Genomic DNA, 24,603 nt, shown 5'->3' with positions numbered 1-24,603 from the left:
GTGGTTTTCAACCGACGCAGGCGCTTTCAAAACAAACGGGTTGTTGAACCGCGCGGTTCACGGATAGCGGGCAATTGTCTTACGTTATATTTTATATTTCCTTCGACCAGAGAAATGGATTTAGATTCTATGAAATATGCAGACCTCCGGCAGCTTGCCAAGAGCGTTGGTCTAAAAGCTAACATGAAGGCAAGTCGAATATTTGTAACCTTTTTTTTGGGCTGGGGCGGTGTTAGTGTTGTAGCTAGTTATCACTACCTATAAGGTGTAGTTTCAGATTTGTTTTTGTTTTAGCTGCATTAGCAGTACATTTGTTTATTATTAACACCATATCCAATATTATCATTGTGTTTTTTACGTTTAGACATATTCCATGGTCTCATTGTGTTTAGTAGCTACTTAGCTAATGTGTTTTTCTGTAACGTGTCCTATTCACTGGTGTGTTTTGTGATTCATTGTGATTGGGCTGGGTCTTTGAAACCCCTCTTTGTCTCAAGCTTTTCATTAATAACATTGTTAACTGATAAGTATGTAAACATTGTTTAAATGTCAAAAATATAGAATGAGATCCACTCTGTAGTCCGTACAGTGCATATACTTATGAAAAATAGTTGCAAGTGCACTTCATTGGTAATACATGGACAAAACACAGATACTCTGTAAAACTCTGTAAAAGAGAAGCTTGTACATGACACGGATTCCACTGTTTTGTGTTTAGGCTGAGAAACTGCTGAAGGCATTGAAGCAGCACTTTGAACAGCAAGAGAGTTCAGAGAATGTGAGTGAATTTTCTCATGTCATTGTGCACCGTTTGTCATTTTTAAACGTTGTTTTGTTTAATATTGGTGTAATTTTGTGGTGCCTCAACTACAAATGCATTGCGCCCTTCAGGGAAACAGTGTTGCGTCTAGTGATGCGCAGACACCTGGGAAGGGAGAGGACCAGGCTTCAGATGTCACCAAACGCCGTGGTAAGGCTCAGAGCTCAAAGAGGAAACGTTCAGATCAAAGGTGTGCAGCTGATTATCCCAAACAGGAAGCGAGCACAACTCAGGTGAGACTTTTTTGACAAGAAATTGTAAATACTACTTAAATGCAATATATCCAGACCATTTTCACGTGAGTGTATCCCACTTTGCCCATGCCTGGTTACAGTCGTACTGTTTGAGTTTGTAACAAATTGAATAAAAACCAACACTATTCATAAATTTTAGGATGATGCCAAGCTGAATGAAGCAGAGGATGGCAAAAGCAGCTCAAAGAGAAGGAAGGTGTCCTCGGCTAAGGACATGGAGACTCCAGATTCATCTGAGGAGCAGAAAGAGTCTAAACCTGAATCTATTCATAAAAATAACAAAGGTAAATCAAATAATAAAGTGCTAAAAGTATGTAAAATCCAAATTGCTTAATCCATGCTTAAATCTAATAAATGTAACCACAGGGAGCAAAATTTACATCTCCTAAATCTCTTTCAATTTGATATAAAATAGGGAGGCACCGAATATCTGTAAACCAGAATTATTTTGCTGAAAAGGCTGAGTAGTTTATACAAAATAAAATTAGCTTTTTTAATAATATAGTTCCTGGCCGTAGGCAGGAACCAGAGTGGAATTTTACTCCTTAGTTCCAGAGTTAGTTGCAATTGCTTCATGGTAATATCCTTTTTATCATGTTTTTTAAACAGCGAGTCCAGAACATATTGAAGTTTCCCAGCTTTTATTCAGATATAGTTATAGTATATAGTACAGAACAGAACCATAATGTTTACCAGCAGTGAATATGCATATTCACACTCTCTCTCTTCCTCTCTCTCTCTTTTCTTCTCTGCATGTGTGTGACTTATTGTTATTGATATACAGAGATGCTGCATTCTTTTTTTTTTTTTACTAATTAATTTATTTCTGTTACTTTATTGGCAGTTACTTACTAAAGGTATTTAACAGCATAAGACATGGTGTAAAGATTTGATGAGGTATTGATTGTACTCTGTAGTCAAAATTGAATGTAACGCTTGGCAACTGCTAAAAGGTTTGTGTTTAATTATTCTGTATCCATACAGAAATATGGTTCCTGTCCTAACATTTCTTATCAACACTTTGTCAGCACTGGTATTTGGCCACATTTCCCATAAGCACACAAGTGTTGTTTTGGTTTTTTTCTTCCCCCCTCAGTAACTATGATGTTCCCAGTGACCCTTTTTTCTCTTTGCAGGTGTGGGTGCGAAGACTGCTGGCAAAATTCCTCGTCATGAGGGTCTACTGAAGAAGAAAGCACTGAGGCCTACCACTCCCAGTAAATTTCATTATATGTTGACACACTGCTGGGGCAGATTTATATAGGAAGCACAGTCTCTTGGAGCACTTGCCAATAAAGCCTGAGCCTGATAATTCTTATATTAATATGCAAGGAAGAAAGAGTAGCAGGGCTGGGTCTTGTTTATTGTCTGTGTTTGAACATGTCACATTTCAAATTGTCAATTTCATTACCACCATGTTTTGTATAACATTTGCGTGTCTATTTCAGACTTCAAGAAACTCCATGAAGCACATTTCAACAAGATGGAGTCTATTGATTCGTATGTGCAGAGGAAGAACAAACAGATAGAAGCACTCCAAAACACGGTTAAAGACCTGAAGGTAATTTTTATATCTGTACTTACTTACATTGGCACTTTCTATCAGGTGGTGTGACTGAATATTGAAAATGTTCTTGTTTCAGGCTCAGACTGAGAACACCTATAAGAAATCTGGCAATGCAAAGACTCCAGCTGTAAGTAAATCGTTGAATTAGGTATAAAACAATGATTAAGTTATTATTCGATCTGATTCAAATTATTTAGCTGTTTTTCAGCCATTTAAAATTTTCACATTGATATGTTACAACAAAGTGTGAAGTCGTTTGATGTGTTTTCTATGGCAACTGTCAATTAATAGTTAATGATCCTGACAGGCCTAAGGCTAGAGATATATTTGCAGTTTACAACGCACTCGCATATGCATGATAGCAGTCTTGAATAGCTTTTGTCGGTTGTGCACGTCCTCAGAAATTTAACAATATGTGAGTGCACATGTAAATGGTGGGGGCAGTACAGGCGATCAACACCATCACAGTTGTGGAAGGTTTTGAAGACGGATGTAGCAGAGCCAAGTCCAAAATCAACTGCATCTTTCTTTGGTCTCCCCAGAGGAATGCATGGCCAAACAGCAAGTATATCTCTAGCCTAACTTGAATTGGTTTGTCCATCAATTCTATGCATAAAATGAGTATTTCATAAAATAGTCTTAAGTTCTAAAATGCATGTTAATCAGCAGAAGCCCCCGGTAAGCAGAGCCTCGCTGTTCAGCCCATGCATGCAGGAGAGCAAACCAGCTGCAGCGAAACGAAGGTTTACTGTCATCAATGCCAACAAGTCTGCATCAAAGGACAGCGCTTGCTTCAGACCCAATGTCTTTTCTACCAACAAAATCAGCGTCAGGTAGGGTGCGTGCAGCAGAACTGAATGATAAATATTCACACTGGGAAAAATGAGCAAGCCTACCTTCAGGTAGAGAATGTGAGCTGGCAATCAGGCACTGCATTCAACACAGTCCTCATATAAAGGTCTGTCAATTTTGTGTCTTTGTTGGTAAAGCCACCAGACATTTATTTCCACTCAAAGATTATCAAGACCAGGATTACATCTGTTTGAATGAGGAGAGACCTACAAATCAAAAATTAAGGCTACATTAACATTGCAAACATTTTTAACTTTGCTCTGGCCATGTCACATTTTCATAACACGGCAGAACAAGAGCAGGCATTTATCCCTTGAGAGTTTACCAGTGAGCTGACTTGCTCTTTTTACTTGAACTTTTTACTTTTACTGTTCACCCTTCAGACACGATGTTTAGCATTATGAGCTTTCCCATTCATTTTTCAACCAGTGATTCATCTGCCTTATGTCTCTAGGGTGTATTGCCCTTGTTTTGTTGGAAATAATCCTATTTAAATTGCAGTCTTCAGCAAAATTGACACAATGTATTATGCTTTGAGCCGAGTACTTGATGTTTTTACACCGAAATTAATTTTGTTCTGAATGTTTGCATGTGTTGATCTTGTTAGGTTTTCTCAGGGGACACAGGATAATGAGCACAAGCGTTCTTTGGTTAAGACCCCAGCTCGGATGTCCCCCATGATTCCTTTCACTCCCACTCCGGGAAGAAAGTCTGAAGTCTGTGCCAAATCAGATATTAACAAGAATGCTGGCCCCATTAACAAAACACCAGGTAAAAAAATTAATCTTCCTTCTATGACACTAAAATTAAGATTAATGGAAAACAAAATTTTATATATAGTACCAGTCAAAAGTTTGGACACATCATAAGTCATTGGTGAACTAGAGCTATTCACTGTATAGAACTGTACCAGCCCCTACCTCTGCACAGCCCAAGATATAGTCTCAGACACATTAAGAAGGAGAGCAGTTCTACAAATGAACTCTTGATGAGGCCACAGCTGTTCACTGAAAAACAATCCAGGTGACAACCTCATGAAGCTTAGAGAGAGAATGCAGAATGTGTGCAGAGCTGTCATCAAACAAAAGGGGGACTACTTTGAAGAATCTAAAGTATAAAACATATACTGGTTTGATTAACACTTTTGTTTACTACATAACTCCATGTGTTCCTTCATAGTTTTGATGTCTTCCATTTTCATTTATGAATGAGAGGATGTCCAAAATTTTGACTTTTATACTGTGACGTGTGTGTGTGTAAAACATTATTATTAAACTGCATATGTTTTGCATATTCTCTTCTCCCAACAGTGAGCTATTGTTTTGGTTTAAGGTTGACTAACTTACTGTATGCCCATCATTTAATTTTAGGGACAACTCCATTTGTCTTCAGTGGTTTACCTTCCACTCCAGGGACCAACAAGAAAAACGCATTTGATTTGAAAGCCAGTCTTTCTCGGCCCCTCAGTTACAAGCCTCACAAAGGTGAGTGCTCTCAGTTTTATGCATTAATTGCATTTGCAAATCACGTTTATAATGCATATCACACTTTAATAAAAATGCTCAATTTTCTCCGTAGGAAAACTGAAGCCTTTTGGTGCAGCTCATGAAAATGCAGCCCTGAACCAATCACAAACAATTCCATCTCACCAGAAAAACTTCAAACAACACCAAGTACAGACAAGGTGAGGGAGTCTTTGCCACTGTTCTCACTCTTATTTTGGATTTTAGCATCAACAATGAGGAGCAGGGACTAGTAATATTTTAATAGAAGTGCAGATGCCCCTCCCCTCACATTTTAGATGCTTAAAGCCTTGGTTACATTACCTTACTTTAAGTCTGAATGTTTTTCCCCTTTTCTCTCTTCCCCAATATTTCAATTGAACAGTTTAGATGCTGCTACTTTCCCACAGAGTAGGTAGCAGTTGTGTTGCGGTCTGGTACCAAACAACCCACGTTCTGGTGTTTGGGAACCTCTGATATACACTTGGCTCAGTCAAAAATCTAATTATTAAATTGTCTGACCACATTTGGAACAAGAAACTGCCCATTTTTAATGGCACTCCATCCTTTAAGAAGAATCTGCTTGGCACTGCTTTGAATGGTAATTCTGAGTTTTTCTCCCATCTTTTCTTCTGCAGAGCGGAGCGACGTGTCAAACAAGCAGAAGACAGGAAGCAGAAGAAAGAAAAGATGCTTGGGGCTAAACGTGGCCTTGTTATTGCTTAATACTTCAGTGTTTAATAATCTGCTTTAAAGGTGGTGTTGTTTTTGTTGTTCCCTTCCCCGTCTGATTGTTGTTAGTGTTTTGATACCTTTTTTTTATGTATGTGCTGCCACCTTTTTAAATGTTTTAGGCCATCTTTTTTGTATATACACAAATCATAAATGATAGCTGAGTTTTGCTTTTTAAAATGTGCTTTTATTTGTTATTAAACTAGTCTAAATGTTTGTTTTGTACATTGTTGTCTCTGATTTTAATGTCTGGGTCTGGATGATATTTACAGTCTTACAGCTCAGACTTCCGGGTTCCTTTTGTACAGTTCGTATGCAAACTCTTCAGTGTGAGCACGGTCATTACACAAAGCAATAAAATCAATCTCCAGCTGAAAAGGACCATCTGCTTTGTCTCCCAGTGTGAAGCCAATGGTGTTCACCTAAAAACAAATTTAGACATGTGAAAGGATGTATACTTATAATGCATTCTGCAGAGTTATGTAAATGTACTCTTAAGGAAATTAACCAGACCTTGTCCAGCCAGAGAGCATGCTGGTCATCTTGTATTCTGCCTCGACTTGAGAGAAAGAACTTGGAAAAGGGGATCTACAAAAAAAAACAGTACTTGTTGGAAGTAAAATCACTAAGCCCTGCGGTCCTCAAAGGCTATGTTAGCACAGCAGGTACCAAACTCATTTTTTGGCAAAATCCCTTTTTTTTTTTTTGGCTGTTCACATATTTTTTTAAACTCACACTAATCTAAACAAAACCTGCTCCCAAACTGACACAGACACCCAAGAGTACAATGCTTCATATGGCTTGCCCTTGCAGACGTAGGCCCCTGTCACATATGCACAGTAAACAAGAACTTATACAGAGGAGCCCTTTGCATGAAAATAAACGTCCATAACATTTGTACTAGATGTTACCCAGATTTTATCCTGCTAGCCCCAGTACAGTCTGGGGAATGCTAGCACAGGCTTCCAGTATCCGTAGTTTCAGGTGCTACACATCTCATATCTTCACAGCATAGAAAATGGCCTTCAGATGACCCCAAAGTTAAAAGTCTAAGGGGGTCAGATCGGGAGACCTTGGAGGGGGGCATTCAACTGGCCCACGACGACCAATCCACTTTCCAGGAAACTGTTCATCTAGGAATGCTCGGACCTGACACCCATAATGTGGTGGTGCACCATCTTGCTGGAAAAACTCAGGGAACATGCCAGCTTCAGTGGATAAAGAGGAAAACACATCATCATGTGTTTTCAACAATTTCGCATCCAGTGGCCTGGAAGTTTCCATTGATGAAGAATGGCCCCACTATCTTTGTACCCCATATACCACACTATACCATCAAGATGTGCAGCACCTGAAACTACGGATACTGGAAGCCTGTGCTAGCATTTCTCCTGCGGTGTTGCTATCAGTGTGTGAAGAGTGGGAGAAGAAGGTTGCATTGACAATCCAACACAATGGCAGCACTTTGAACACATTTTATAAGAAACTTGTAAATAACTCATGAAAGAATAAAGTTATGTTAAAACCATTGTTTTTCTTGTGAAATTCCCAATAAGTTTGATGGGTCACATGACCCTCTTCCCATTGAAAAAACAAAAGTTGGATCCAAAATGGCCACCATGGTCACCACCCATCTTGAAGATTTTCCCCCCTCCCATATACTAATGTACCACAAAGAGGACGTTAATATCACCAACCATTCCCATTTTATTAAGGGTTATCCATATAAATGGCCCACCCTGTGTATTAAAAATGAACTGATTGTGATTGCCAGTTTTCATAGACTGGAGATATGCAAACAAATTTCATTTTGAGCACAAACTTAACAGAAAAAAGAAGCACATGAGGGCAGAAAAAATGAGTTAAATTAAATATTTCTGATGATCCACATTCAAACAAATATAAGGAACATATTTAATTGTTAAAGTTCTCATTTTAATTTTTAGGTTTACTTTTTTATAATTGAGCAACATGTTTTTTGTTTCCCAAAATTTTTTAGAAAACAAAAGTTTTTTTTTAGTTTGGGTTCCATTCCCTAATATTTTACTGTAATTCTCAATCCTCATGTTCATGCTTAGTTGTGGACTGCTGGACCACAAGTGCACCATTTGGGACATGCTTAACCGTGTGGATAATTTTCCATTATGAAAAGTGTTGCCAAACATTTTACATCACAAACCTTAACATCCTGCCAGTATGGACCCCCTCGAGTGTACAGAAAGTAGCTGTAGATGTCATCTCTCTGATGGGAGAAGAAGGTCTCTGCTGAGATGTTAATCATCCACGGTCTTCCGTCTCCACGAATGCGCATATACAGCGTGTTAAAGTTTGACCAATCAAAGTGCTTTTTCCTGTCGAAAGAAGACTGGTGGAAAAAAAACGAATTCAACATGTTGTTCCATTTCTCTTCTACTACATTTTCACTACAAAATCCTGTATAAAGCTACATCATAGAGTAATTTATTTAAAAATCAAAAACAAAACAGTATAACACCCTGTAAACAAGGTTAAAATATCAGAATGTATTTACTTCCCAGTCCATTCTAAGCATTAAAGAAAAGTAAGAGTGAATGATATAATGGTAGCCATATATGATATTTTAGCTACACCTGGACAAATAACATGTTTTGAAGATACATGAACACATTCATTTTAACTCATAATTCAATCATGTAACATATTCATTCATTCATTCATTATCTGTAACCCTTATCCAATTCAGGGTCGCGGTGGGTCCAGAGCCTACCTGGAATCATTGGGCGCAAGGCAGGAATACACAAACACACACTCACACCTACGGACACTTTTGAGTCGCCAATCCACCTACCAACGTGTGCTTTTGGACTGAGCACCCGGAGGAAACCCACGCGGACACAGGGAGAACACACCAACTCCTCACAGTCACCTGGAGCGGGACTCGAACCCACAACCTCCAGGCCCTTGGAGCTGTGTGACTGCGACACTACCTGCTGCACCACCGTGCCACCCTCATTTAACACAATGACACTTAAAATATTAAATATGTTACGCTCTGCAAATTCTGTTAAAAACTGTTTGATGACTCCCTATAAAGGTTTTAACAAATTACATTGCTAAGGAAGATCAAGAAATGTTTAGCTTTTACCAGGTGTTGCAACTCTTCATATAAAACTTTACTGCCATGTTGACCAAACTATGTAAGACACAATGCATCCTATAACCCAGTCACTGATTTTCAGATCAGCATTGTACTGACCAGAGGCTGTTTGGAGCGCAGGGTGCAGTATCCACTGTAGCGTGTCTCTCCATCCCGAGGTGGAACGGAACACAGTGACCCATACAGCAGGCAGGTGGTATCATTCCTGCCCAGCTTCAGGTATGCCTCACTACGACCCCCAATCTCTCGATCTGAAGAGACCACCCAGCGTGCTAGTGCCTCTGGCCCACGGAACTCCCACTGCACTCGAGTCTGCTCCAGCATGTGCTGTTCCAGGGGGCGTCCCTCAGGCCCCTTCCACCGGCCTACCAGTTCATCCTTCAGCAGCTCGAAATGCTTCTGTATTCCCTCTAGACCCTTGGAGAAATCGAAGCTAACCCTTTGCCAGGGCCACCGAGTGTCCGGAGCCTGGCCTGGCCTCCTGTAATCCCTTTCATGAACACCTCTGTTGCTCAGGATTAAGGATTTGATGGCACATGGCTGCAGCAATCGTCTTTGAAAGAGGCCAAACAATCCTCTTGAAGTTTGGAGAATAACTCTGCACATGACAAGGAAAAGTTCTAAAGTTCATGCAGGGGATCAAAACTATTTCTGCAAGAAAAGAGAAAGAGACTGATCATTTCTGTAATTCAACATTTAATATCTAAAACATTTGAATGGCAGGGCTCTAAAGATGAATTGTTTTTATAATTACAATTGGTCTGTTTTTCAGTTTGCAGGAGCTGCAATATTTATGTCACTTTAAGAAGTTTCACCGATACAGGTTTCAAGTTTAAAGAAATTTAACTGGATAAGACAAACCCCATTTGTTAATTTCTCAAAACTACATTTTTAAACCCCATACAATGCCTATAATAATAATAACAATAATAATAATAATAATAATAAACTCCAGCTGCATTGTTGTGTCTGATCCACTCATACCAACGCAACACACACCACCCCTTGTCATTGCAGGGCTGAAAATTATCCACCATCCAAGTCATGTCTCATCATTGAAGAACAGGGTGAAAGGGGGCAAACAAAGTATGCAGAGCAACTGATGGTCTACAGTCTGTAAATGTAAAACTACAGAGTACACTTACATGGCCAATGGAGCTGATGAAATTTACAACGACGGTATAAACAAATACATGGCTTTACTTTTATGGCTAATATAAACGAATCACAGCAGAAAGTGAACGGTGTTACTTACACTACCAGAGAAATCCAAGGTTGAGGAGGTCTATAATCATTCTTAATCCAGACTCTGTAAAGAGACCGTAATGCACATTAACACTGAGAAAATGGCGATGCTGTAAAAGTTAATAAAGCGCCTCAACTTTTAATAAACACATCTGAATACGTCTGTCCTCTGCCATCGCGCTCTACCGCATTATCGACCCGTGCAGAAACAAGCGGAAGCTTCTTAGTTCCCTACTATTTTGGGCTCTTTCACTTCATAGTGATGTACGCCTTTTTCTTTTGTTAGGAATATATGACTACATGTATTACATGCCGTGACCATTCAGATTCAAATGATCAATTAAATACTCTGATAATCAAAATTTCATATTTAGAAATTGAGAATTAAATCCCCATAATGCCTTAAAGGTATTAGATGTAAAACCATTAGCCATTAGTATATAATAATCTGTAAATTAAGAACCAGCTTCTATGAACAATATCCCCTCTGCCACTCTGCTACAAGTTGCAGGATTTGTTCCTTAGGTTTGTAAGAAAGCCAAATTCACCTGTTTGGGCCTGTATTTGGAACACTGCCGTTTTAAAGTAGAAACGTTCAGCCATGGTACTGACTGCTTATTTCACTATTCTTGTAGCATGCACCATACTGATATTTTGTCAAGGTTAAAACTAGGTTATTACTGGAGTGTGTGTTTAAACAAACACTAGATCATTTTAGTTTTACCTTAAAATTACAGCTTCAAAATTATTGTGAAAACAGATCCTCTGTCATTGCTAGTCCAGGTTTGGCACTGCAGAAACTGTACTCTGTAACTCTTGGTTGGAGGGTAGGAAACCACTCAGAATCACTGGGCACAAGGCAGATACCTGTATAGATGCCATGTATAGAGCACCACTCCACCACATGTTATTACACACTCACTCAGCTATTCACACTGGGGGACAATTTCACAGCTCACCTATCATACAGGATCATGCAGCCAGAGGAAAGCCACACAAGGGTAGAGCACACCTCCTCACAGGCACTGAGGTGAGGATCAACCTCAGGAGTCTGAGATCCTGGAGCTATGTGCCAGCAAAACTGTGCTACCCTGTAACACTGATTTTGGACAATCATATTTAGATGTTCATGAATCTTGCATCAATAAACAGCTTTTGTTTTAATTATTCCAAAATAATGAAAAACATTAAGAACATAGATTCTATTTTATTTTTTCCAGATAGTGTTGTTAATGGGCAGCACGGTGGCGCAGCAGGTAGTGGTGCAGTCACACAGCTCCAGGGACCAGCACAAGAGCGAGTGAGTTCTAGTCCCGCTACAGGTGACTCTCTGTGAGGAGTTTGGTGTGTTCTCCCTGTGTCCGCATGGGTTTCCTCCGGGTGACTGTCTGTGAGGAGTTTGGTGTGTTCTCCCTGTGTCCGCATGGGTTTCCTCCGGGTGACTGTCTGTAAGGAGTTTGATGTGTTCTCCCTGTGTCAAATGCATTGAGTTACAGCAAAGCCACTTTTAAGTCATGAGGTCATTTCTTGGAAATAAACTTCTGTATTTAATTTGATGAAGTAAAATGAGTTTTATAAGGTTAATTCATGATTAGATGTGGATCTTAAAGATACGATTGGAGATGTTAAATCTCTTTAATAGTATTTATTGTGTTTGACAGAAATGGCTAATTTTCATGTGTTAGGGCACTACTGAATATGTCTGAATATTTTTCTCTGATTTTGATGTGGACGAAAATGCATTATGAGTTTCTCTGTTACTAAGCAACGGACAGTGGAAGTGTGCGAAACTGTTAACACTAACGAACTAGATACTGCCTCAATAAATAACGCAATAATAATGAGGGAATAGGGAGCCATTTTGGTCACAGTCTCTGACATAAGAAGGGGCTGTGACGCAGCAGAGAAACATATTTGCATCACACATTACGTCACGCAAATGCTGAGAAGGCGTCATCGCCCCCGTGTGTTCGGAGGTCTCGCGGCTCGTTCGCCTCTGAGAAACAGAACGAGCGGCGCTAAAGAAAAACAGCGGCTAAAACCATGGTGAACGTGAAGAAACGGAAAGGTCGAGTCGTTATCGATTCGGACTCAGAGGACAGCGCCAGCGACGACAATTTAGATCAGGTAACAGCAGCTTTGAACATTTAACAGCCTCGTCTTGTAATATCTACTGAGCGAAACACGACAGAGCAGCTTCAACCGCTAGCTGAGGCTAAGCTAGTGTAGAAACACAGGGCCTGCCAGAGTTTCGTACACAAACCTTACGATTCAAACGTGTATTGTCGTTATTACCGCCTGTTTTTAGCTGGAGTAATAAAGACAGACTTGTGTTTAAAGCCGCACGGTTGGAGGAAAACAACGAAGCTAAACATTGTTCTTTATGCGCCAATTTCTGATACAATTTTTCATTCCACCTTAAATAACGCAGTAAATTGATGCACCAGTTAAGGTGGCGCGGAGAATCCGAATAAGGAGCGAAACTAGCGCTTGATTGTCAACACCAGCGTGTTTTAGATTAATTCACTACAATAAAACTGATGGGTTACTGTTCTTGCTTCTGAAGATAAATCTGCTTCAGCGACTTTAACACAAACTCAACATGGACCCAAACTGCCTGGCGAACAAAGTCAATTATTCTACACTCAATTCCTACCTGACCATTTTATCTGCTCCACTGACCATATGTGAGCACTTTGTAGTTATACAAATAAAGGCTATTGTTCACATGTTGCTCTGCATACTTTGTTACTTTCCTTTCTTCAATTGTCAGGACCCTCACAGGACAGGTAATATTTGGCTTTCTCTGCACTGCAGTGATGCTAAGGTAGAGAGTGTGTCTTGTGCTGGTATGTGTGGATCAGGCACAGCAGTGCTACTGAAGTTTTAAAACAGCCCGGTGTCACTGTTGGACTGAGAACCGTCCACTAAGCAAAAATTTTCAACCATAGGCGTCCTGTGATCACTGATGTAGAACTAGAGAAGAAAAAATACCATGCAGCAATAGATCAGCTACCTTCTCTGACTTTGCATCTACAGGGTGGACCAACAGGGTAGTTGTGGACAGTGAGTGGTAATAAAACAAAGTCATTTTTCATAGCCTGGATCAATAGGGCAGCTGCATGGACCTGTATGCACTTGAGCTGTAATTGTTGTGTATCTGCTATAACAAATTTAATATCAAGAGAAAGGAAACAAATGGGCAGTTTAAATAGGTTAAATTGGTCATTCTTCCAGTGGGCAAAAACCAAAGTGATGTTTTTAAGAGGTTTAAACTGAGTAAAATATCCTCTATAGTGGGGAAACCCTTTATCTTTGGGTCTGCCCACTCTGTGTTGAGTTTGTTTTGGAGCTAATTTTATCCTGGTAAGTGAGATGGGGCAGAGTTACTGCTATAAGCACTCATGAGCTGTGGATTAACTAAATAACAAATCAGCCCTGGATTTCCTAGAGGCACTAACTACACGGCTTTCCCAACCCCAGACATGGCATGATGTATGTTTAAAATTTGTGCACTCCTGTTTTTTCCAGAGAGTTTCTCTTCTTTTCTGCAGTAATGGCCCCTAGTGTTCTGGGAAGTCTTTACACTAGATGTTGGAACATTTCTGTGAAGATCTGATTTCATTCAACCACAAGAGCGATAGTAAAGCCAGATATATATATTTTGGATGATAGTTTTGGATCACATTTTAATGCACTGCTTCACACTAATGATACAGTGATATTTAAATGCTCTGGCAATGCTCCAGCATGATAAGCCACTAAATCGACTTTGAACTTCAGCTCATGTTGTTGTTGTTTATCTGTTTTTATGAGCTCACATCAAATGCTCCTTCACCTGTTCACCAAATTAGAGAGCTTTGGTAGTTGTAATATCTAAAGCATCACTTTTTTTGGTACTTTATGGACAAATATGCTTCAGGATATTTTGAATTGTGAATAAGAAAAATAATCATCAGTTGAACAAATTGAAGAGCATTTAAAACTAAAAATGAGAGAAAATGTCTTATTGTTTTAATTTTTAAATGTTAAGTAGTAAAGAAAACAAAAGTCCTTCAGCCCTTGTCTGTAATAATGTTGGATTTGTGATAGAGCTGTTGCGGTGAATTAATTTCATGTGCCGTCTTTTAAAGGGGCTCAACACTGATATGTGGTATTACCTCCCCAAATTATGCAATTTTTCCTGAGTCTAGTACTACACGAACTGTCACCTGGAACTGTTTCTTTTGAGGCTTTTCCATGACTTGGTTCTTGTTGAGGCAGTTGGGTTTTGATAGTTGGATAATAGATAGCTAGATGAGATCTCAAATTTGCATTTCCCATTTCACAGTGACTTTTCTGGCACAGATTTTGTATATTACTCTCACTTTTCATTTGGTTGATAGCTGAAATGCTCGCAAACTGATGAAGTTGCATTTGGTTTTGTCCTGAGAGTTGCTTCCCATTCCTTGCAGTTGTCTGGTCAGTAGTGGTTGGCTGGTTTTACCATATTGCGGTTATTGCTTCATCCCTAATATGTGAATTTATTTGGAAAACTCTGAAACATTTGCTGTTTTGTAAAATCCAGAATAGCAAATACCAACATGTTGTCCCTGTGTTTTTTTTTAGGAGCTGCTGAGCTTAGCCAAGAGAAAGAGAGTGGACTCAGATGGACAGGAGGAGCCTGTCAGTAAACCTGCAGCATCCACAGACTCTGAAACCTCTGACAGTGATGATGAGGTATGGTTCCCTAATCTGTACTTCTTAGTCAGTCAAGGAAACCAAATATTGTCAATATGTGTACAGTGAAGTGTATTATGTAGCTCTTGGTATTTAAGTGGAGTTTTTTTCTCCCCCCCCCCCCCCTTCCCCCCCATTAGTGGACTGTTGGAGGCACCAAAGCCAAGAAGAAAGTGAAGCCTAGCAAAGGACCAGAAAAGAAGAATGCTACAAAAAAGAGAGTGAACAAGGCAGCTTCATCGGGCAGCTCAGATGGAGATAGCTCAGCAGAGAGTTCAGCACCAGAGGAGGGTAAGGAGTGGGGTATTCCTGGCTAACCCTATTTGCCTTGAATTTATGTTCCTTCTTAAATCCTGACAGTTGGGTCGCATGGGTTGTTTTTCCTCCACAGTTAATTTTTATAAAATTACTACCAGTGCTTTTCCCCCTCAAATAGTAAAAAAAAATTGGTCATCATTGTGATATTACAATGAGGAGGAGTGAAAGTAGATTATACTTATAGGTTCTGTGGATTGGAAAATGGATTTTTAGGCAACTTGCATCAAATAATTCATTTATTGGTTATTCATTATGTTGATTTGTGAAATTGGATAATTGAGCTCTGAACTAAAATGAACACATTTACTGAATTTCACAGGTGAGGTGTCAGATTCTGAAAGCAACAGCTCCTCTAGTTCCGATTCAGACTCCTCCTCAGAGGATGAAGTTTTCCGGGATGGGTACGGAGATGATCTCATGGGAGATGAGGAGGACAGGGCACGTTTGGAGCAGATGACAGAGAAAGAGAGAGAACAGGAGCTTTTCAACCGTATAGAAAAGAGAGAAGTGCTCAAACGGAGGTAAGAAGGAGGAATCTTTCACAAACATACATATTTGTATTTATTAACAATGCATGACCTGTTGGCATCTAATTCATCTAATCTAATTTTTAATCTAATCTTAAAGCTGGCTACTTTTAAATTTGACTTGATTTAAGTTGTGAACGTTACCTGACAGTGCAAATTAACTCATCTTTTTATTTCTTTCCTCACTTCACAATTCAGGTTTGAAATCAAGCAGAAGCTAAAGACTGCAAAGAAAAAAGAAAAGGAGGAGAAGAAGAAAAAACAAGAGGAAGAGCAGGAGAAGAAAAAGCAGTCTCAGGTCACAGACACTCAGGTGGTGAGTATACCTTCCAGTCACCAATTGGCATTATGAGGAGAACCATGCTCCAACTTAACAAGAAATAGGGCATCTTATAGTCGCAACTTTTACACAGACCACATGATGTTTAGATACTAAGATGGCCCAAATGATCTTGCATTCTTAATGAATATCAGTGCAGCTGCTTATGAAACTAATACAGAATCTAATTTACTTGATGAAACAGTTCTTCTACCTAGAGGGTAGATGGTCTATGTACAGCACTCACCTCTTACTTTCATTCAATAGGTGATGTCCCATAATAAAGAGAGGAGGTCTAAGAGAGATGAGAAGTTGGACAAGAAATCCCAGGCCATGGAAGAGCTGAAAGCAGAGCGTGAGAAAAAGAAGAACCGAACAGGTTGGACTTGAAGTTGCATTTTAGTAGTGAATAAGCATAAATACGCCTGTGTTATTTTGGTTGAGGGCAACTAGATCAGGACAGCATCTGTTTAACAGCACCTTTTGAACCTTTAAATTTGCAGCTGAGCTCCTATCCAAACGGCAGCCTCTGAAGACCAGCGAGGTCTACTCTGATGATGAAGAGGAGGAAGAGGAAGATGATGACAAGTCATCAGTAAAGAGTGACCGCAGCTCAAGATCATCATCCTTCGATGAAGAAGAAGAGTAAGTGTAATTGCAATGACTGATTCCGACCAACTGTCTTTTACAGTTCTGACTACACTACATGTTCATAAGTTTGCAGACTTTATGGTGCACCATTTCTTGAAACATGTTCTATTGTGCCAGCTCACATTGTATAATCTCCTTAGAAAAGCCTGAAATTAAATGCAAGGCTCTGGAGCAGCTGTGTCTGAGACTTTTTACCTTCACGTGTGGTGCTTTTGAAGTAGACTAAAAAGATGCTTCATATGGAAGTATTGAATGCAAATTTATTGATAGCTATTCCTCTTTCTCTGTTAGCAGTCAAGGTCTGTATATAACCTTATGAATGAATTCGTACCTGATTAGCTCATTTTAGGTGTTACTCAAAAATAAGCCATTTGTTTTGTAATTTTTATTTATGATTACGCTAAGTTTGGGTCTTGTGACCAGAGCTGAAGAGGTTAATTAGGAGAATTGTGTAATATTTTACGATCATATGTGATTATATATAAATATCTTAGTGTCTTATTTTTAACCAGTCCTGTTTAATTTATTGAAATGCTTTAAATGCAATGTTGCTTTATTTGTGTCTGTTTCACAGAAAGGAGGTGACACCCCCTAAGTCTCAGCCGGTATCATTACCCGATGAACTGAACAGGATTCGTCTGTCACGGCACAAGCTTGAGCGCTGGTGTCACATGCCGTTCTTCGCCAAAACAGTTACTGGCTGTTTTGTACGGATTGGTATCGGCAACAGCAGCAGTAAACCTGTCTATCGGGTACGTAAAGCATCTCCTTCAAATTTAACGCTTCTACAGAACTTTTTATTATTGTATTTTTTTGTTTGTTTTTAAACATAAAGTGATCCTCACGTTGTTGGAGGGACTTTTAAATGATTTTAAAATTGATGCCATTTTTAATAATGGCATGTATTTACATGTAGGTGGCTGAAATTGTGGATGTGGTTGAAACGGCGAAAGTTTATCAGCTGGGATCCACAAGAACAAACAAGGGGCTACAGTTACGGTACGTTGCTCCTCATTTAGAGCTTTCTTGGACATAGTTTCTTATTATCTACATTCTGATGCGTGTTTATATTTGTGTTTATTTTGTAAAGGCATGGTAATGACACTCGAGTTTTTCGGCTCGAGTTTGTATCCAACCAGGAATTTACAGAAAGCGAATTCATGAAATGGAAAGACGCAGTAAGTGTTATATATTTAACAGCAATAAACTTAACCACAGTGCTCATTCATTATTCATCCTTACTTTTCTCAGTTTTCTACAGTTTGCATATAAACATAAATACGCTACAGGAAGTGTACCATTAGCGACTCTTTATTTAACCTTTTAACTGTTTGTGTAGATGATTGTTGCTGGAATGCAGATTCCAACTCTTGATGAAATCACCAAAAAAGAGCAGTCCATCAAAGAAGCTGTCAACTACAAATTTAATGACAAAGACATTGAGGATGTGAGTCATTATCCTGTTATAAGTCAAAATTTCCATGATCTAAACATGCGTTTTTGTATCGCAAAATGTCAGCAATTTTAGAATTTTTATTTTAATAATCTCTTGAACAGATTGTGAAAGAAAAAGACAGATTCCGAAAGGCTCCTCCAAACTACGCTATGAAGAAAACGCAACTCCTCAAAGAAAAGGTGGCTTTTTTAAAATAAGTTTTTATATGTATAATGCTGAGTTTACAAGGGTTTTTTTTGTTCGTATGGATCTCTCCTACAGACTCAAAACAGACTTGTCTCATTCTGTGTGTCTGTCCCTCTCTGTGTGTGTTTAGGCAATGGCTGAGGAAACTGGCGATGGAGAAAAAGTAAAAATGCTGCAGGATCAGTTGAATGAACTGGAGGAGAGGGCTGAAGCACTAGACAGGCAGAGAACCAAAAATATCTCTGCCATCAGGTGAGAACATATTCAATCACAAAGAGGAAAAAATGTTCATTTATTTTTAGGAGCAATTCCAAACCATAAAGTTCAGTTTGAAGGGATTACCTTCAGGATCAATTAAGTATTACATTATCTTAAACGTTGTAGAGAGTACATTGTCAGTCTATCTTTTGCTGAAAGAGGCAACTGGTGGGTTTTTATAGTTCCTTTAGTTTATTATCTTTCACCTAGTTAATGTTACTTAACTAGGTATGCTAGATGCCTAGAGATAAATCTCAGCTACTCGGATTACTTCTTAGTTGACACTCAACTAAGATTGCCAAAGGTTACACCAGAGCCCTTCACCATTGTGAGCGTTTATATTCATCCCTGACGCCCACACCATGTTTGAGGAAATCTCTCACTACGAATTTGCTGTTGTTTGTGGTCTCTGAGTGTGGTTCAACATAAACAATATCCATTTGACTGACCAACCACTGTCATTGGGGTCTACACTGGCATTTACATTGCATGCTACATGGCTACATTTCCTTAGTTTGCAGAGTGCACATCTTTCAATTGACAGTTGTAATGTTGTGTGTGTGTGTGTGTGATATATATATATATATATATATATATATATAAATAAATAAATAAATAATAAAGGTCGGTGAGCATTTAGTGTTTAATAATTAAACTTAACTTTTAACCCACTTCAAATGATTAGTAGGCACTTTGTGGAGATAAAATGATATCTTAATTTTTTTGGTCCATTGTTTTAAAACTCTTATGCTTTTCGTTTCAGTTACATCAACCAGAGGAACCGCAGCTGGAACATTGTGGAGTCAGAGAAAGCACTAGTGGTGCGTACACATTAAACTCTTGTCTATTGATTGTTTATGTTTCTTTATACTTGAACTTTCTGTAAGTGTAACTGAGCTTGGTTCTTGTAGGCTGAGGGTCAGAACTCTAAGAACCAGCAGATGGACCCTTTCACAAGACGACAGTGCAAACCCACTATGGTGTCTAATGTAAGAGATCCTGATATTTATTTAATTATTTTATATATCTCTACCCATCTATCTATCTATATATATCTCAATCATTAATCAATCATTCTTTTCCTGTACTGATTATGTTAAATGCATAAAAATTAGTGCTATGCTTTTTTTCTTCTATTTAGTAGCTCAGCAATGCATTTTTTTCTATTGTTCTCTGGATTACCTGAACAAAAGAAACATTCAGCACTGCGATGCCTCTTGACATTAATGTTACAGTTGTCTACGTCTATCACCAGTGGACACCCACAGCACCCACATAATTCAGCAAAATACAATAGTCGCTCCACAGCATCAAGTCACTTTCCCTGTTTCACCTTTAATGGTGCTGTAGGTACATACTAGTGCTTTCTCCACCATATATATTAGAATGGGAAACTGTTGAATGGAACTTGTGGTTGTAAGAAGTGTGCATTGGGTTTTGCACAGTTGTGTTGGTGCTGTGGCAGTGCACTGGTGAAAAATTAACATCTATGAGAAACACAGCTACATTGGAATAAGAAGCTTCTGAATAGGAAACTGCTGGAGTCTTTTCCTGACCACAGAAGCCATTTTGCTGCTGTTTTTCGGTCAAACTCATTTTTCTCCATCATGAGCAACTTTTGGTCCTTGATATAAGCACCTTGTGGTTTCAGTAGAAATCTATTTTAGCAACTGAAAATGACACAGACCACAGGCTTTGAGAGTGTGTGATAAAGCTCCCTGTGTATCCCTTCCTGCACTCCATCTGCAGTTCACACACTGACGTGACATCTTTTGCAAATCTTTTGGAATTTTTATGTTCCCTATTTGTGAAATCCTAAAATATTAATGCAATGAACTGGCGAGTAACATTTAAACACCACTCATGATAATGTAACTGCGTTGTGATCAGAAAATTGCAGATTGTTTATACATTTGTAAAACATCTCTATGAAGAATGAAATAGAGATCTAGTTGAAGAACCTATTAAATATTAATAAATTCCTCTTATTGCCTACTGTTGGTTTTCATTGGGACAATTGGGTAGGACAGAAAATCTAGGTTTTGTTTTAAATAATTTGGTATCAGTTAAAATGTGTTTAAGCTCTCTACTGTGTTAACTTGTTTCTTCTCTCGTTCACAGGCCAGAGATCCTTCTGTCCATGCAGCTATTCTTGCCCATCTTAATCAGAAATATGGTTCAGGTTCAGGTCCAGACAACAAAGAGCAGGGCAACAAACAGGTGACTCAAGCACACATTTGCAGCCAGTCCATGTATTGGTATCAAATATTTGAATATTTGTGTATCTCCAAAATAGTAAATTTATAGGACAAGGAATAAAGCTGTTTAAATTTCAGTGGAAGTCAGTGTCCTGCATATGGCTCCATTCGTTATGAATTCTTTACACAATGTGAAGGACAGCTGCTGTGTTGATGTAGTAGTAAACTAAATGGAGATGCATGTTTTTCATTAGACTGTGACAGTACCTTTAATGCACACAAGCCATTTGCATACTTTAACATATTGGAAGTAAAACATACAACGTTGAGTGCAATGTTTGTTGTTTTTCCCCCAATTTTTAAAACATATATTATCATATATATGGAATATGTTTGGTTAGATTTGTAGTCACACTGTTTCTGCCCCAAAGCATTTTTCCCAAATGTTCCACAGACCTGCAAACATCACGAGAAGGATAATTTCTAATCTAATCTAATAATTTGACTGTTTGATTTATTTAATATCCATATTTTCTTTGTAAATACACTTTTTTCATTTATTCTAAACTGTGTGAGTTTCTCTTTTTTTTTCCTCTTTCTACCCATCCCCTAGACCGAAACGTAACAGTAAACCAGAGAAGTCTTTGTAGGTTCTGTTTTTTTGAGGCACTGCTGTTACAGGCATGTTATTTTATAGGGCTATTATTGTGAACCGTATGTAACCAGTGCCAATAGCATCTTAATTTTGTAATCAAAACATTAATGAATTTTAGGTATAAAATAGTGTGCATTGTTTGTATTTTGTGATTGTGCTTCACAGGGCCAGAGCACCCAGAAAGATAAAGATATTACAAAGTCAACCAGCGATCTCTCAGAAGATCTGTTTAAAGTTCACGACTTCGATGTCAAAATCGACCTGCAGGTTCCCAATGCTGGTGAGTGCCTGTGCATTGCAGATGTTCCTACCTTCAGTGTTCCCCAGGCAACGTCAGTTAGATTTCTGAAGGACTAGCTCATGTTTGTTTAATTTTGCTTATAAACAAACAAAATACAAATTGAGCCTGATTCAACATGCATTCATTTTTCATGGGAGGCTGCTATAATATTGACCAGTGAGAGAGGTAATTTTCATTTTCTATACTTTGGCAATGGGCCAATATCTTTTCAAGCCTGCTGAGTAATACAGGGGGTCCTTGACTTACGACGTTGAACCGTTCCTACGCCCTGTCGTAAACCGATTTTCGGTGTAAGTCGGAACATACGTACATACTGTACGTAAATAACATACTGTAAGCACTTATCCTCTCCTAACACCTATCCTCCTCGGTCCCGAGCCGCGTAACCGTGTATTCTTCCGTTGCGCCGCGCACACCAAACACGAAGTTCACGTTACGACGTTTACGACGCAAAACCACTTAAGTCGAAACAAGGCTTTATACAGTAAATGGGAGATGTGTCATAACCACGAAACATCGTAACTCGGGACTGACGTAACCCGAGGACCTCCTGTATACCTTTAGAGATTTAAGATTACATTCTGTAACTTGAACTTGAATCTCTTTTGATAACAATAATTCTGTTTGAGCTGGTACTGTACTGTAATTTCCTGTGATAGCCAACAAGTGCTGTAATAACAGAACTGGATAACATATCTACAAAAAGACCTTGACAGAAACCTTTGTGTTTAGTGCTTATTAATTTCTTGTATCTGATCAATATATTAATATTTGCCTCACCCTGTCCCCACAGAGGCAAAGTCCCTGTCAGTCAGCTCTAACGCCCTGCCTGTCAAGGATGGAGCTCCACGACGTTCGCTCAACTTGGAGGACTACAAAAAGAGACGAGGCCTCATATGATCGTACCACTTACCTTTTCCACCTCTCTTCCTTCCTCCCCTCCCTTCTCCTGCTCCATCTGTTCCTGCATGTGTTGGCAAAAGGCACCAGGGAACTGAGACTGATGCTGTAGCTACACCTCTCACCTTTTCCCACCCCTGTGTGTGTGTGAGAAACAGAGAGAATGTAAATCTGTGTGTGTGATCTTGTATCTGTGTATGAGAGGGAGTTTAAGATACAAGACAGTGCAGGACTTCCTTATACTTGTGAAAGTGAGAGGAAACATGACAAGTTTATGAAATATAACTGTTTCAAGTGTTTTTTTTTTTTTTTGGTAACTGATAACACTTTACTAGGGTATCATTCATAAGGATACATGACTTCCATTTTAAGCCCTCATGACAGCTGATTGAAACTACATAAACCAGTAGATGGTCTTGTGTCAGTGGATGTTATCTGTTGTAAAGGCTGTTTTTTTGTTACCTGGTGTCAAGTTCAGGTAAAATGTTTTTTTTTTTTCTTCCCTGATATTTTGGGTAAAGTGGCAGCCTGTAGCTTAGTGTTCATCACAGTGACTTGCTATCAATATAAAAAGAAAAACATCAATATGCAACTCATTTTACATAAGAAAATCCTCCCTGTTTTCTTACTTAAGTGTTTTGAAATTCTTACATTTGTCAGTTGTTATTAAAAGGCTAAAGAGTCTCATGTAGCCTGTGAACGCTAGAGTAAAGTGTTACCATTTTTTGTTTTTGTCTCTTCACAAGCTTACGTTTTAGGAAGGAAATTACCCACTGGTTCATTTAGAGTTGTACCCATCTGTTTTATTTACTTTTTATTTTTCCATTTTTTCTCTCTCTTTTATATTTTCTGAATGAAATGTCCATGTTTTCATCTCTGTCTTCATAGGTGATCAATTTTTATATCTGACCCACCTTTTGAAGGAAACTGAACGTTGTGAATTACCATCTTAACGAAGGACACTGTCTCACTGAACTATGGATGTCGGAGGATTTTTATCAGCGTATTTTCCTCAGAAGCTTTTTATCCATCTTTGTGAAATCTTTGTGGAAAATATTTCCTACCCTCCATTGATTTAGTGCTGCCTCCTTAACAAGAATCTCTGCTCAATCACAACATCTGAGGAATTAAAGAATGAAAATGAGAGACTAAGAATGACATTACACTCCTCTAATGGACAAACCTGCTCACTTTTGAACAAATATGGAAGGGCCGCATTGAATACCTCTTTTCAGTGGGAAACGTGGAGAGCTGATAATTTTTCTTTTTTTATTTTATTTCTTCAGTATCCCCTTGTTCCCTTCAGAGCTGATATGTGCTATTGACTATTGATCATTGGTTATTAACGATGTCCTTTTGTCGGTTCTCATATTGATGTGGCATGCCTTGTAAATAAGATTTGGCCATTTGGGATGAGTGCGGTGAAATAAAGAAAGCACTGTTTCGTACTTCCTGTGGAGCTGTGATTGTGTATATTGTATATTTCCAGTTTTGTGCATGAACCCAGAAAAAGCCTTTAACAAGTAAGAGAAACATCCTTTCATCAAAATAATTTATAAAGCATAATCAGCGCAAACTACACCAAGTCCACGAAAACTAGAGGTCCATAAAAAGAACATGTAACAAGAAGCAGATAATTAGTTTTTCTCCAGATGCACTGTTTAGACTTAAAATATTAGGTGCACCTTGTAAATTAATTTATAAAAATGTCTTGTAAAGTCAGATAAACAGGTTTTATTAATTTGAAACTATACCGCCAGGTTATATATTTTTTTTTATTTAATTATATTATGATAAAAACATTTCCTTGAACACTTTTTATAGTGATCCCATGATAAACGTAATCCACAAAAGTGGTTTTCTTGATATAAACTACATATAATTAAAGAAAATTGTGCATTTCTTACAGTATAAACATGAGTCATACAGTTGGTTCTTTAGGATCGAAATGGAGTTTACGGATAACAGTTTAATGTAATTGTATTGCACTGAATATATGGTAAGTAC

The 24,603-nt window shown here is 38.6% G+C and overlaps 3 protein-coding genes across 5 annotated transcripts; 2 read left to right on the top strand and 1 right to left on the bottom strand.

The window, feature by feature from the left end:
* Window positions 1-9: 9 nt before the first annotated feature.
* Window positions 10-5,729, top strand: nusap1 (nucleolar and spindle associated protein 1). Of its 2 annotated transcripts, none has more exons than XM_066678965.1 (12): window positions 10-189; window positions 719-778; window positions 892-1,053; window positions 1,214-1,358; window positions 2,211-2,291; window positions 2,523-2,635; window positions 2,718-2,768; window positions 3,308-3,474; window positions 4,101-4,264; window positions 4,864-4,977; window positions 5,072-5,177; window positions 5,634-5,729. In XM_066678965.1, the coding sequence occupies exons 1-12, from the start codon at window positions 115-117 to the stop codon at window positions 5,719-5,721; spliced, it is 1,326 nt and encodes a 441-aa protein (XP_066535062.1). In that variant the 5' UTR covers window positions 10-114; the 3' UTR covers window positions 5,722-5,729. The 2 variants fall into 2 exon arrangements, with proteins under 2 accessions (XP_066535062.1, XP_066535063.1); XM_066678966.1 differs by having other exon boundaries at window positions 11-189; window positions 3,311-3,474.
* A 56-nt stretch (window positions 5,730-5,785) lies between these two features.
* On the bottom strand, window positions 5,786-10,341 carry ndufaf1 (NADH:ubiquinone oxidoreductase complex assembly factor 1). The gene is made up of 5 exons (XM_066678967.1): window positions 10,119-10,341; window positions 8,963-9,514; window positions 7,907-8,092; window positions 6,241-6,315; window positions 5,786-6,149 (listed from the first exon to the last, which is right to left on the bottom strand). The coding sequence occupies exons 2-5, from the start codon at window positions 9,467-9,469 to the stop codon at window positions 6,009-6,011; spliced, it is 909 nt and encodes a 302-aa protein (XP_066535064.1). The 5' UTR covers window positions 9,470-9,514; window positions 10,119-10,341; the 3' UTR covers window positions 5,786-6,008.
* A 1,698-nt stretch (window positions 10,342-12,039) lies between these two features.
* On the top strand, window positions 12,040-24,030 carry rtf1 (RTF1 homolog, Paf1/RNA polymerase II complex component). Of its 2 annotated transcripts, XM_066680051.1 has the most exons (19): window positions 12,040-12,235; window positions 14,717-14,827; window positions 14,968-15,118; window positions 15,465-15,666; window positions 15,871-15,988; window positions 16,259-16,370; window positions 16,495-16,636; window positions 17,217-17,394; window positions 17,559-17,641; window positions 17,733-17,820; window positions 17,982-18,089; window positions 18,200-18,277; window positions 18,415-18,536; window positions 19,306-19,363; window positions 19,454-19,531; window positions 20,664-20,762; window positions 21,561-21,675; window positions 22,490-22,598; window positions 23,485-24,030. In XM_066680051.1, the coding sequence occupies exons 1-18, from the start codon at window positions 12,152-12,154 to the stop codon at window positions 22,594-22,596; spliced, it is 2,034 nt and encodes a 677-aa protein (XP_066536148.1). In that variant the 5' UTR covers window positions 12,040-12,151; the 3' UTR covers window positions 22,597-22,598; window positions 23,485-24,030. The 2 variants fall into 2 exon arrangements, with proteins under 2 accessions (XP_066536148.1, XP_066536147.1); XM_066680050.1 differs by having other exon boundaries at window positions 12,041-12,235; window positions 22,490-24,030.
* The last annotated feature ends 573 nt before the right edge of the window (window positions 24,031-24,603 follow it).

This window comes from Hoplias malabaricus, chromosome 8 (assembly GCF_029633855.1).
Source record: "Hoplias malabaricus isolate fHopMal1 chromosome 8, fHopMal1.hap1, whole genome shotgun sequence".
In the NCBI taxonomy this organism is placed as follows: domain Eukaryota; kingdom Metazoa; phylum Chordata; class Actinopteri; order Characiformes; family Erythrinidae; genus Hoplias; species Hoplias malabaricus.
The sequence above is the reverse complement of the archived record's forward strand: the minus strand, read 5'-3'. Positions and strand labels throughout refer to the sequence as shown.

Coding starts and splice junctions, on each gene's coding strand:
- nusap1 (XM_066678965.1), top strand. CDS start 115: ATGGATTTAGATTCTATGAAATATGCAGACCTCCGGCAGCTTGCCAAG. Junction 190..718: donor GTCTAAAAGCTAACATGAAG/GCAAGTCGAATA, acceptor TTTTGTGTTTAG/GCTGAGAAACTGCTGAAGGC. Junction 4,265..4,863: donor CCCCATTAACAAAACACCAG/GTAAAAAAATTA, acceptor ATTTAATTTTAG/GGACAACTCCATTTGTCTTC.
- ndufaf1 (XM_066678967.1), bottom strand. CDS start 9,469: ATGTGCAGAGTTATTCTCCAAACTTCAAGAGGATTGTTTGGCCTCTTT. Junction 6,316..7,906: donor CATACTGGCAGGATGTTAAG/GTTTGTGATGTA, acceptor TTTTTTTTGTAG/ATCCCCTTTTCCAAGTTCTT. Junction 6,150..6,240: donor ATGCTCTCTGGCTGGACAAG/GTCTGGTTAATT, acceptor ATTTGTTTTTAG/GTGAACACCATTGGCTTCAC.
- rtf1 (XM_066680051.1), top strand. CDS start 12,152: ATGGTGAACGTGAAGAAACGGAAAGGTCGAGTCGTTATCGATTCGGAC. Junction 12,236..14,716: donor GCGACGACAATTTAGATCAG/GTAACAGCAGCT, acceptor GTTTTTTTTTAG/GAGCTGCTGAGCTTAGCCAA. Junction 17,642..17,732: donor AACAAGGGGCTACAGTTACG/GTACGTTGCTCC, acceptor TATTTTGTAAAG/GCATGGTAATGACACTCGAG.